The sequence below is a fragment of the Silene latifolia genome, unplaced genomic scaffold, assembly GCF_048544455.1.
Source record: "Silene latifolia isolate original U9 population unplaced genomic scaffold, ASM4854445v1 scaffold_106, whole genome shotgun sequence".
In the NCBI taxonomy this organism is placed as follows: Eukaryota; Viridiplantae; Streptophyta; class Magnoliopsida; order Caryophyllales; family Caryophyllaceae; genus Silene; species Silene latifolia.
This window is the reverse complement of record NW_027413125.1, coordinates 1,693,225-1,706,949: the sequence shown is the minus strand read 5'-3', so window position 1 is coordinate 1,706,949 and position 13,725 is coordinate 1,693,225. Positions and strand designations below refer to the sequence as shown.

The following is a 13,725-nucleotide window of genomic DNA, read 5'->3' as shown; positions in this document are numbered from 1 at the left end:
CATGAACGAAAAGTATAATCCTTTAAAGCTTGCTTAAGACCATTCTAGGGTCACTTAAGAAAGCTACGCATAATATGTTAGGATTCTTAGGTCTTCATCTAAGATTTTGTGTTTCAAACACTTCCTTCTCTAAATTCCCATTTTAGAAAAGCGAATTTAATTTGCCATTTATCATTAAAATGAAATGCGGCAATTCCTAACACAATTTATCTTGATCAACATCTTCATGTAAATCTTATGCATTTGAGTACTCTAAAGCTCTATTTCCCTTTAAAGAGACCCTCACTTTAAAGTAAATCTACTCATGAGTAACAATTTTCGGATTGTAATGCTTCGGCTCGTATATATAACAAGGTCATGATATATATATAACAAGGTCATGATACTATCACTTTCACAAAGTAATATTTTTTAAACAATAAGACATGTGCGATAGACTCCCACTGAACTATGGTCTCATACTATCTTCATAGATAATAGTTCAATACCAACTCCCACTCTATTAATTCAATTACTTTCACAAAGTAACATTTCAACTATAAGAGGTGTTTGTGACGATACAATCTTCTCCCACTCTATCTCTCAGAAATACATCTATCTTCTTGAGAGATAGTTTTGTGAGACACAAACATATATATTTTAACGGAGTTTAGCTTTCAAAAGGCCATCCTAACATGGCAGCTTGATAATATACGAGTCTTATCCATGTCATCTGTTTGATAGACTCTCTATTCTAGGTATCTCATGGTTGACCATCCAATTAGAATTACTTGTCCGTTTTGGATTGCAAATTCCCAAAATTGAGTTCATCAACTCAAACCGACTCATATTAGTTTGATCTTATGGGTAGTGATACAAGGTCATAACCCATCTTTAATAAATCAATTTATTACTTAGATCTTTGCCACTACGATTGGGTCGTAATGCTTAGAACTTTATTCAATTGGTTCTCTACGTCATTTTAGAAATTTCTCAAATCTCTCAAATGCTTCACCTTTTATTTGATTAAGTAAATATACCCTTATCTACTTGAATCATTGGTAAAATTGACGAAGTAGTCATAAATTCCCCTTGCGGTGATGCTCATTAGAACACATACATCGGCATGTATTAGTCTCAACAAATCACTTGCTTGTGTCCCTTTACCACTAAAGGAAGTACAAATTATATTGCAAAGGAGACAAGATTCACATATTCCATATGATTGAAAATCAAATGGTCCAATAATTCTAGTCAACACTAGCATTTAATGCGTTTCTCATTTACGTAACCTAATTGAAAAATCAAATGTACAAATCATTTAGATTACCAATTATGAGTCTTTTGGTGCGTATTATGTAGATATTTTTACATGATTTGGAACTGTCTAAAACTTGTGTATCATAAAGATAAGTGTCATGGCTCACATCCATGTCTATATTCAATAAAATACAACAATTGTCTTTGAAGACAAAATATAAATTCTTTCATGTCTCACATAGAAATGGAAATAATGTTTTTAGACTAAGTGGGAACATAATAACAATTATGTAAATCATAACTCAAAGCTATTAGCAAAAACAAGTATATAAATTTCTCTTGAAGTGGCGGCTACCCGAGCTCCCTTTCATTATCGCAAATTCATATCACTCTTGTTTAGCTTTTCCACATTTCCAAGTCCCACTTGGAGTAACAAGTCCAACTTTGATATCTTCCAAATACTTGTGGCAAATATGCTTCCATTGGCCCATGACATAATGATATTCATGGTAGGATTGGATACCCATCTTGGTTTTGTGGTAGTCTCACTATCAACTTCCAATTCACAATCGGATTTGGGTTTCTTTACTTTTCTTTGCTTTTCCTTTATTAATACCTAATACTCCTTTCATTTGCAAGGACACTCTTGCTAGAACTCCCACTTAATTTGATATTTCTCCTTGTTTCATCAAACAAGGACATCTTGGAATCTGTAAGATTCCCCTCATATGATCCTCTTACCTGAGAGGTAGGCATGAGTATGTGAATGGGATGTGAAGAAGTAGTAAAAAGACAAAGATTTCCATCCTCACTAATGCCAACGCGTAATTCTTTAATCGTATCATTGTCATAATCGGAGCATTTTTCATCGTATGTTTGGAGCTATGAATTAAGGTGATTGGTGTAGGAGTATAAGATGAATTCATTGCGAATAATTAACTACAAAAACGGAAATGAAGGAAATAATTAACATCTATCGTTTTAATAATACTCGTAAATTTAACTACAAGTATTGCATTTATATAGTGACCTCCACCCAACTACATAAATGATTCCGAGATCCAAATTCATATCAACTCGGGCACGGTGAGCCGATTCATCCCTTATTAATATAACTCGGTGGATTAACTTTTTAATCGATTCTACTTTTAGAACTCTCGGTCGATAAAAATTACTCTAATTCTCATCTTTAGCCCGGAACACATGCGACTACGGTCAACAATACTTCCGTTGAGCTCAATCCAAATTTCGATGTAATAACATTTTATTACCCCACTTCGCCAACGTAACAAGGTTTGTATTACGGTGAAGCCGGATTAACTCCCTCATGAAATTGGTACTTCATGGGTTTCTACTATTTGGTAAGGCTTTGTCTCAATTTTTTAATATGTGAGAGGTCTTGTCAATTTATTATCTATCACGTTTTAAGTGAACTAAAGCGGTGAACTACGATAATTATAATTGACACGGTCGATGACTCGATTAGATATGCATGTGTTGTTATGGCGATTTGGCAATGCATGCAACATATTAAAAGAAATGCAAAGCAATAAATGAAATTCTTAGTATGGCCTTCCTAAAAATAGAAAATCAAATAATCTATTACATATTCGGAAACCAACTCCTTTGGTCCCTTGAATCTTCAAATGGCACGCCTCCCAAGACACCGTCTTTGTCGGATCACCTTTCCGAATGGCACCGTCTTTGAAGATGCTCCATGATTACAAATAATAATAAAAAATACAAAACTATTCTTATTATACATTTGTAAAATGGAAAAACTAATGAAATAAAAATAAAAGTGATACGAGATCACATTAAATTACAACCGAATCAATATTCCCTTTCATTACGGGTAATATTAATTAAAACTAAGGCCATACTAAGATAAAATTACATAATTCAAAATTCAAAATTATATAAATAAAAGACATTCAACAATTGAAATATGCAGCATTATAATATGTACCTATCATGCAAAATCATGTGCCAAATCGCCCTATTTAACTTATGTCGTACATATAACCCGGTTTCATGGAAATGCGTGATAATAACCTTTTAAAATCACTAATTAACACTTAAATCACATCTAAGCTCAAGTTAATTATCCTAACACATTTTAGGACTCAAAAATCAGTCATCACTTAATTTTCGACAATGATTCAACTTGATTTAATTTTATGCTCATTTTTGACCTTAAAATCATTATTTATATGAAATAAATCCAAATTAAATCATAAAAGTTTCAAAATTTGAATTTTAAATTTTTGAACATTCTGGAATAATTCCATGACACTCATAATGTCAAAAATCATGGTTAAAATTTTCGAATTAATTTTGAGAAAATATAGTTGCATTTTTATCGTTTTTATCTCATAAAATGTATAAAGTATACGAAAATTAAGCCAATAATTTTTACAACTTTAGATCTGATTAGTGGGATATTAATGCAACTTAAAATAATTTTCTCAAGCCATGCAATACGTTTTAGCTAATTTTTGCTAAAATAGTCACTATTTATGCCATTTTTACTCAAAAATCCATAAATCATGCTAAAGAAGATATTTAACTCTAGAAATTTACATACTCTCTGTAAATCTTGCATGTGACATCATATTAAAAGATCATGGCTTAACTCTAAATTTAACTATTTTTAACCATTTTACCTCTTTTAATCCATCTTTATCTCATAAAAATCATAAATCATGCAAAATTAATCAAATTAACTCGTCCTTTTACACACAACTTTTAAAATATGCATGTGAGGTCATATAAATTTTTCAAGGTCAGAAACGAAATTTAACTATTTTTAGCATTTAAATTCCCATTTTAGTCATAAAAATGTAATAAAATGACCAAAAATCATTAAAATGAGCAATAAATTTCCATGAATCATAAAAATGACCTAAAAACATTTTAGGACCAGAATATATAACATGCATGGTGATTTCGTGGCTTATACTTATAAATCACAAATTTTTTAAGTTTTATATGTTAACCTTTTAACTCGGAAAAACAATAACCGATTATGCATGCAATATCCTTATGCTCTGATACCACTTGTTAGGTTCATATACCTATTATTAGACTCTTCTAATAGTGAACTAATTAACTTATTAATTATTTGTTCTTTAGATCTAGTGCATGCATAACAAAATGAAAGATTTATAAGAAAAACAATGTTCCTTACATTGTTGGTTGGTTCGAAAATTTGGGCACAAGTAAGGTCACCTTCCTTCACTTGTTCATGAGCTTATAATGATGGATGATCCTCCTAAGACTCCAAGTTTAGAAGCCACTCCAATAAATTGCACCCAAGATGAATCCCAAAAATCTCTACTAATATTAACTAGATATGTAGTAGAAATATTACCTTAATAATACTAATATTCTTATATTACTATTTCTAGTAATAGATTTCGTGTATTAGTATTTATTGAGAGCTTTTATAAATTTTGCATGTGAGAAAGCTAGAGAGATATATCCATTTACAAGCAAAAACAAGTAGTGATAAAATGAGCAACCAAATGCCCATTTTATCAAGCCAAAACCGGTGGCCTTGGGACAAAAGAGGAATCTTTTGTCTTTTGTTTTTACTCTTTGTTTGTGTAGGTAGTGTGTAGGATTTAAGCTTTGTAAGATATGTCATGGATAAGTCACTATCACACATTGTTATAACAAAAAGAACAAGACAAAACAAGAGCATCTCTTGCTCTTATTTGGCCGAAATAATGGACCCTTTATGGTCTATTTTTGCCTTTTGTCATTTGTCCCACAAATGCTTATAAGTCATATGTTCAACTATCTTACATTTTTAATTATTAATGTAATCATTTAACACTTAAATATTCCAATTAATAATATAATATACACTCCACTTTTTGAGTAGTATACTACTATTATATCAATATATAATGGGTGAAGAATAAGATCAGAGATGGCTACAACCCTCCAGCAGACTCTACTTGGACATGGAAAAGTATATGCAAGGTGAAGAATAAGATCAGAGATGGCTTCATTGATAACTGTTGGATGCCTCATCATAAAGGGTATACTGTTAGCAATGGTTATGACTGGCTGATGGGTCCACATCCTCAGCAAATATGGGCTCCTATGGTGTGGAGCAACTGGAATTTACCCAAGCATTCCTTTATCTCTTGGGTGATAATGCAGGAAGGCCTAAACACTAAGTCTAAACCGCATGCTTATGGCTACTTTGTCGGGATGCTTTATGCATTCTGTGTGAAGATCAAGCTGAGACAATTACACATCTCTTTGAAGAGTGCACCTACAGCTGCAGAGTTAAGCAATGTATTGAAGCCTGGACTGGCAGGACACCCTACTGTCAGTGAGGTTCAGTCTGCAAATGGTAACAGGATGCTTACAAAGGTGCTGGCTCTGATACTAACAGCATTCAGATATGCTATTTGGTATCATCGAAATTCTGCAAGGCATAATTTATGTATGTTGAGACCTGAGCTGGTTGCAAGACAATTGAAGGAGATGCTGCAGCAGAGAATTCGAAGTAAAGCAAAGGAAAAGGATGGCCTTACTGAACTGAATATTCAAGCAAGGCTAGGGTTCATTTGATTGGTTCTGATGGTTTGTAGGTCCTTTATCAGTAGTGTTGACTGTATATGGACTTGGTTTTTTTGATACATATATAATATACTCACATTTCACCTAAAAAAAAAAATATATAATGGGTCCCATAATTACTAGTTAGTTAAAATTACAACTTCTTGTAACTTTAAATAACTAATTACCTCTACCTCAAAACTTATATTAATATCTCAACTAATTTAGTAATATAACACTTAATTACTAAATTTAATCTTTATTTAATCACATTAAAATAAGACGCAAAATTGCACTCCCATAATTAAGGAATTAATTAATTCGTATCGCATACAATTAATTAAATATCTATTTGGGCCTCATCCTATAGGTGTGACCTAAAGGGATCAACTGACCACCACCGTCACACGACAGTAATGTCAAACTCTAGTTAGCCAATCATTACCGATTAATGACGGTCAGTCGACTGTATAAAGAATCATCCCTCACGTATTCTTAATTTAAGATTTAATTATGATATTTAAATCATGTGATCGCACTATTGTTGAGGACACATTTCCCAACAAGACTATCATATATAAAATTTTGTTCTTGGTGTTAAATATATTTAAACTGCACCCAACACAATGACATAAAAGATTAAATGTATTTAACTACACCAATTTTACAAATATTCATTACATATCATGCTAATATCAACATACCATGTTAACACACAACTCACTTAAATCACCACATTACATTTCCCGTTTTGACATTCGTAACTAACCACAACCCACCAATTCACTACATGAACGAACAACATGACTAAATTAACCCATTATTTGTGACTCCGTTCTAGCTTCATTCCTCCAGACTAGCAAATATCATGAAACCATACAACCAGACACTGGCTGGAAATCTCATTCCGAATTTATACTCACACGACAAAATTTAACTTCATTTTCAAGACTTTTACTTTCATACTGGACGGTGAATAACTTTCTTAACATAAATCTTATAACAGAGCCGTCCATAGAATCCATTTAACTCAAAATCAGATAAACTTAACTCAATTCCTTCAAACAATACAAGCTTAGGTGTCGACTCATATTTTGTAATTTACAGGTTCATCTTATTCATTTCAGTCCTATCTTTACTAATGAACGACTATTACCTCAACATCAGGATTTTAGTTGCACTTCTTTACTCAATTATATTCACGGCTAACACGACTACAGCATTTAATCGGAGACCTTTTAGATAGTACACATTCCCTGGTGACGTCTCATCAAAGCATACGATTCGTACCATAATGTAAAGCAAGTAACTACAAATTAACAGTGTTCAATCAAAATTTTACCTCTTTATTACAGATCTATTTATCACAGGTTGCATGGTCACATTAAAGTATAAGTACCAACTCAATTACATGTTAAATTTTAAAACGATTTATCACGTCATAAGAACTAAACAAGAGTCTAACCATATAGTCAATATAAGAAGATTATTAGTTTAGATCGGAGGCACACTATAAAATTCTCGATTAAACTCCTTACGGAACCATCGACGTCGTCATAAGTAATTAACTTAATAATGTAGAAGTCAAACAACCGAAATTACAATTGAGTATTAATAGTTATATGATTCACAATAACAACAAAATTACTTCCATATCACACATATGTTTAACATTTTAGCAACCATACCATTCAATTGTATCCATCAACTCAAGATAATTCATTTTCAAAAAAATAAAAAGATATCGCATAAACAACTTAAACATGTACATATACCATCATATAACTTGTAAAACATTATCTATGACAAAAGATTAGTAAGGTGAACAAGTTCTCTGGTTTGCACAGTTTGAACAAATAGGCAACTCGCGGCTCAATTAAACGTAACTATAACGACTATCATTTAAACATACGCATGACATGTGAATCATCAAAGGGTTATCTCATTATAATTCGATTTGTTTCGAGAATATATTTCAAATATCGTAACTATATCGTAACTATATCAACTATATTTCAAATATCGTGACAATTGCAACAATCACCTTAGCATTTCATGACAATACAACTATGAACATATCCAATAAGGAAAAACAACACTATTTTATTATCATATCATAAGTTTAGGTTCAACTGAAATAAATTAATGCAATGAAAGTAATAAGTATAACTATAGGCACACGAGTCACATAAAAGACATGAGAACTCGGATGACATCCTACATGTGTGAACATTTAGACATACTCATTACTACCATCCATGTGTAAACATTTAAACATAATTATTATAAATATTCACGCGAGTATATTAGAACAATCAAGTTAACATTTAACGCCACCAACTTTACCAAGATATGACAATATAGTTTTATATTTATATATATCCGACCACTATACAAATATGATGAACACACCAGAGATATTACAACATGCCAAACATATAGAAAATATGCAACAACTGGACTCGTATAAAATATTTCACCCTCGATTAAGGATCAGATTAAGCTATTCAATTTCACACATACTATCATGCCAACAATGTTATAAACTAAACTTTAATTTTTTTTTTTATCACTTGTTAAGATACATAACCAATGAATATGTGTGCTACTATCATCATATAAGGACACTATAATTTCACATTAATAAGGCTCATGAAATAATCGAACAACTATATGAAAACTCAACATAGAATTCACATTTTAAAAGTTATGATTCACGTTGTAACTTCCAAAAATCACGAATAAATAACCGTTCAACGAAAACTTGAGTTATATTACTTTTTATAACATACAGAGAGTTAATAATTCGTGAGAAAAAGAATGAGGTCCAAAGCTCAAGAATTCAATTTTTAAAGGATTTTACAACTCAGTTGGTCCCAACAAGTATGTGACAGCAATTGGTCCGAAACTTGGGTCAATTTGCAAAATTTACCATTTAATATAGAGACATCAAGAATTTTCGTGGCTTATCAATTTGAAAACATATGCGAATCTTCTGATCGATGGAGTTGGAATTATGCAAAAATTATTAATACAATTTAAATGAGGATTTTTACAAAATCGTTGGTCAAAACATCACTGCACAGGAACTTCCTGACCACAGCCCACTAAAATATTTATTACTCCTTATCCGTATATCCTATAAGCATGAACCAACGCCAAATGAACACTAACTCCCGAGGCTATCTCCCATAAAATTTTAATCCATAGTCAATAAACAGAAAAGAAATGGCAGTAAGGTCAATTAAAGAGTAAAATCAAACAAAACGAGTTTCAGCACTAGGTCATTCTTTACTATGTTACAAGCTCTTATGAACATACTATGTATACTAACCCATCCCAACTTAAATCTCACACTTTGTACTTACGTAAACATCTATCCCATAGAATCCCTTCACATCTCGATCTACTCCTTACATCTAAATCACGATTGCTATGACTAGAAACATGCAATTCAATAGTGTTTCTGATTACTATCACAATACTATACTAGCATGGCTTCGGGATCCTATAATCGCATATCATTAGACATAATAGCACTATCAACACGTCATTCAATATCCATCCAGATAAATATCATCAATTCGCAATTATTTCTACGCTCACGATTTCCACAATCCAACACTTCATTGATTATCAACCTGAACACGATAATTTATTTCTCATCTCCACAACATCATATGATCACGTCATCATTCATACAAAATACTTACCGTAACGTTGTCCTGCAGAGTGGTTAGAATATATAGGTCTTAAGGTGTACACCCACTCGATTATATCCAAGGTTTTCCTTCTAACTACCCCATTCACTCGATTTCTCTCGGGTTACCTGGTTCAAAACTGAGAGGGCAAAAGAGCACGCATTAAGGGCGCCTTCTTAACCGCACTGTGAGCTCCTAACAGTTTATTCCCAGGGGTTCATTTTATTTAGACACATCCTACGTTCATTGGGTTCATTGGTTTAGGCCTGAGGATCGTTCGCTCTGATACCACTTTGTAACACCCCGATTTATAAAGGAGCCTCTAGCAAGACATTCCCTAATAAACCGGACTGTTACCATCTCGGTTTCCCGAGGTAGTGAATAACAAATTAAACTCCAAGGCAAATTACATAATTTCTTTAACTTAACTTTTTTACAAAACCTCATTTACATCAAATTACAAAGAACTAACATAAATAAAAGTGAAAGTCTTCTAAATGATGTTCTAGCTACTAAGTCTTCTGATCCAGTGTCTCATGCCCATCAAGCTCCCATCCTATCTCATAAACCTGTCAAGTCTGCTCCCCAATATTTGGATCGTCACAGGTGTTCACGAATACACAGGGTCAACCACGAGGTTGAGTAGGGAATACAATGAAACAACAAAATATGATATGCATGCTCCTCCGTCACCTCCACCTCCATCTCAACTCATATCTCATAACCCGGAACGCCCACCATACCGATCCCCTAAGGACTATCAATCGACCGTCGTCGATATACCAGCTCGCAGCCAGGTTATCCAGGGCAGGTCCCGCAGAACCCGCCCGGGCGTTATCACAACATCACAACGTATCACAACCTCGTCACCACCACACTATCCTCCAACTCCAATGCACATGAAATGCTTAACAAAGAAACAATGCAATGCAATATGTATACCATTGAACTGATCAATTATAAAATCATGCCAACTACAAAATGTTGTGATAGCATACTCAATACGATCAACTCGATCAATCACAATCCAAAGATATGAGTCATAGCATAAAGCAACAACCACGAAATAAGTCAACGTTCACAACTTGGTCATACGAAACACAACAAATCAACACCATTCAACAACAACGATAATAAGTCAAGTGTATTTCCCTACCTTTTCGCAATCCAAGCACGCACAAGCAATCAATTATGATCCTTCACATATCCATCACCTACATAACATAATTATGTATAATTACCACCTACTCAGTCAATTAATCATTCACATAACCTAGTCTCATCGTAATTTAGTAGGAATATCAACTTAAGGAACAAACACGACTTTCCCTGATTTTCCTGCACATGGCAGACTCGGTATAAAATGAATAACTAATTCCAGAAAATTAGAATTGATGCACGGCCAATTGAATTGGAACCCCATGAGTCTTAGCTACAAATTATATCTAATGTGTTTTTCTCAAATTCTAAACTTATCGAGGGTTTTCAGACTGATTTCCAAAAACTGACAGAAACCGTCGCATAAAAAGTATTGATTCATAAAACGAGTTTGACAAATGATTTTTAAGTAAAACCAACGCCTAACTCATCTAAACTCTTTATATTAAATATAGGATAAATTACAAATAACCACCCCATATTTGCGATTTTTTACAAATTACCACCCCGTATTTGCGTTTTTACAAATAACCCCCAAACTTTAACGTATATTCCCCAATCACCCCCGTATTTTTACTCCGAACATCATTTTCCTTATTTCCCGACTTGTTAAGTGACGATTTAAGTAAAATACCTAAACTACCCCTATTTACTTATTACGCATACTCTACATCCCAATCCAACTGATTATTTTCATTTCATTTTACCCAGAAATCCCAATTTCTTCATTCTACTCTAACCCTAAATCCCAATTCTCTAATCGTATCCCCAATTCATCTTCTTTTTCCCTAATTCAATCAATCGAACTGATGAACCTTAATTAAGTCGATTAATCGACTGCACAATTAGTAGCTGAATATATTCAACAATTTGAATAATATGGGTCAAAAATCAAGCGAAAATGACAAGTAAGATTCCAACTTAATATCAACATAATTTTCGTATTTTTGTTTGGTTTATTAGTTTGTATTATCTTAGGATTTTCATATATTCTACTTACATTTTTACCCAAAAAAAGAAAAGAATATGGATTAACATCCATGAAGAATACTATGCTAAGGTTAGTCCATGGGTAAACTGATGTACATGTAAATGAAAATGGCAAGTAAGAAATTTGTATTTAGATTGTACGAAATACTATGCTAAAGTCAGTTTGTTATGATATTGATTGTTGTTACAATTTTTGTGTTCTATTAATTGTAGGTTGTCAGAGCCGTTTGAATTTGATGTTAGATTTCATCATGGAGGTAGATTTGAGACGAGTGCAAATGGTCAAGTAGCTTATTTTGGGGGTGTATTGAATCTTCAATTTGGGTTTTGGTCAGAGAGCTATTCATATCGTAATGTTATTCAGGCCGGTTTGTCTCTATTAAATGGTAAGCCATTTGAATCATTTTTCAAGGTTAAAGGTAAAAGCTTCGTAACCGGGCTGAAGAAATTGGAAAGTCCGGATGGGATGACTGACTTGTTTAACTCTAGGGATGATGACAACTGTCTTGATGTGTACTTTGTTTAGACAAGTAGGCCGTCAAGCACACATGCTATCCCAAGAACAAAGAATACCCCTGAAAAAAGTCCAACTTCAGTTAGGAGGTCCCCTAGACTATTGAATAGCCCTATTGAAATTTCTGTCTCCCCTTTGAAAAGGATTGAGAAGCTGCAACCTAGAAGAAAACTGGTGTTAGATGATGCAAGTAAGACTAAAGAAAAAGAAAAAGGGAAGGGTAAGGAGAAATTTGGGGCTGCTTCTGAGAAGAGAACTGAAAAGATGACTGAGGTAGTGAATGAGGATGAGTGGCCCTCCGGCTCTGAGGATTTGGAGGGGTATTGGAGTGAGGATAGTTCTTTTAGTGATATTGTTGTCGGCGAAACTGAGATAGAAGGAGATTTAGTAGGAGAGGAATTGTTTTCTGATTATATTGATGAATCCCTTATCAATGTAATTAATAACACATTGAACCAGTCTTGCTCACAAACCAAGGTTTCAGGAAATGCTCATTTTTTGAATGTTGATGATGTGAATGTAGAGATTGGTAGTGAGGAAGAGTTGGTATCCGATGATGATAATAGAAGTGTGGTTGGTTCAGATGATGAGCTGGGCAGTCATGACGTTTTTGATCCAACTGTGGATTTTGAGAAACCTATATTGTTGAAAGTAGGTCTTTTGTTTCCTTCTGTTGAAGTTCTAAGGAAAGCTGTGAGGCAACATGCCATTGAAAATGGCTATGAGCCTTATTTCCTCCATAATGAAAGTGCAAGGGTGAGTATTCAATGTCGACATAGGTGTGATTGTACTTGGAATTCAAAGAAATCTAGGTTGCCCAAGTGTACTTGTGGAGTGAAAAATCCTTGTCTTTACAGGTTGACCGCTACTAAGGTGAAAGGGGAAGACTCCACCTTTGAGATTAAAAGCTTATATCTTGAACATATTTGTGTTTACACAACAAAAAATAGAATGGTTACTTCTGAGTTCATTGCTCAGAAGTACTTGGAAACTTGGAGATCAGATCCAGGTAAAAAGAGATGGGGTATTAAAGTACGAGCAGAAGCTCATGCCTTACATTCAAAAGTGCTTCAAGAGGATAATAAGTGAGTCAAGGCACTGTAAAATCCACAAAGCAATAGACAACAAGTTTGAGGTAGACTACAAAGGAGGTTGGTGGGTAGTGAACCTAGAGGAAAAAACGTGCAGTTGTAGGCATTGGGAGTTGGTTGGAATACCATGCACACATGCTATGGCTTGCATACTCGACCAAAGGCGCACCCGTGACGACTTTGTTGATGATTTCTACTCTAGGGAGAAGTACTTGCTAGCCTATACCCCTGCAGTGAACCCAATGCCTGGAGTTAGCCAATGGGAAAGGACTGACCATGTACAACCATTGCCTCCCATAATGAGGAAGATGCCTGGGAGACCATCAAATAAGAAGAGAAAGAAGGAAGCTGACGAGGCATTTAAAGGGAAAAAAACAAAGAGGACAGTGAAGTGTGGCAAATGTGGAGCTCTTGGCCACAATATCAAGAGCTGCAAGAATGCCCCATCTGCACC

General features: G+C 33.9%; 1 protein-coding gene across 1 annotated transcript; it reads left to right on the top strand.

Annotated features, from left to right (window-relative positions):
* Positions 1–11,382: 11,382 nt before the first annotated feature.
* On the top strand, positions 11,383–13,269 carry LOC141637411 (uncharacterized). The gene is made up of 2 exons (XM_074446894.1): positions 11,383–11,584; positions 11,880–13,269. Exon 2 carries the CDS (start codon positions 12,445–12,447, stop codon positions 13,267–13,269), a length of 825 nt encoding a protein of 274 aa, XP_074302995.1. The 5' UTR covers positions 11,383–11,584; positions 11,880–12,444.
* The last annotated feature ends 456 nt before the right edge of the window (positions 13,270–13,725 follow it).

What these genes read in the sequence shown, in the direction of transcription:
- LOC141637411 (XM_074446894.1), top strand. Translation starts at nt 12,445, where the DNA reads ATGACTGAGGTAGTGAATGAGGATGAGTGGCCCTCCGGCTCTGAGGAT.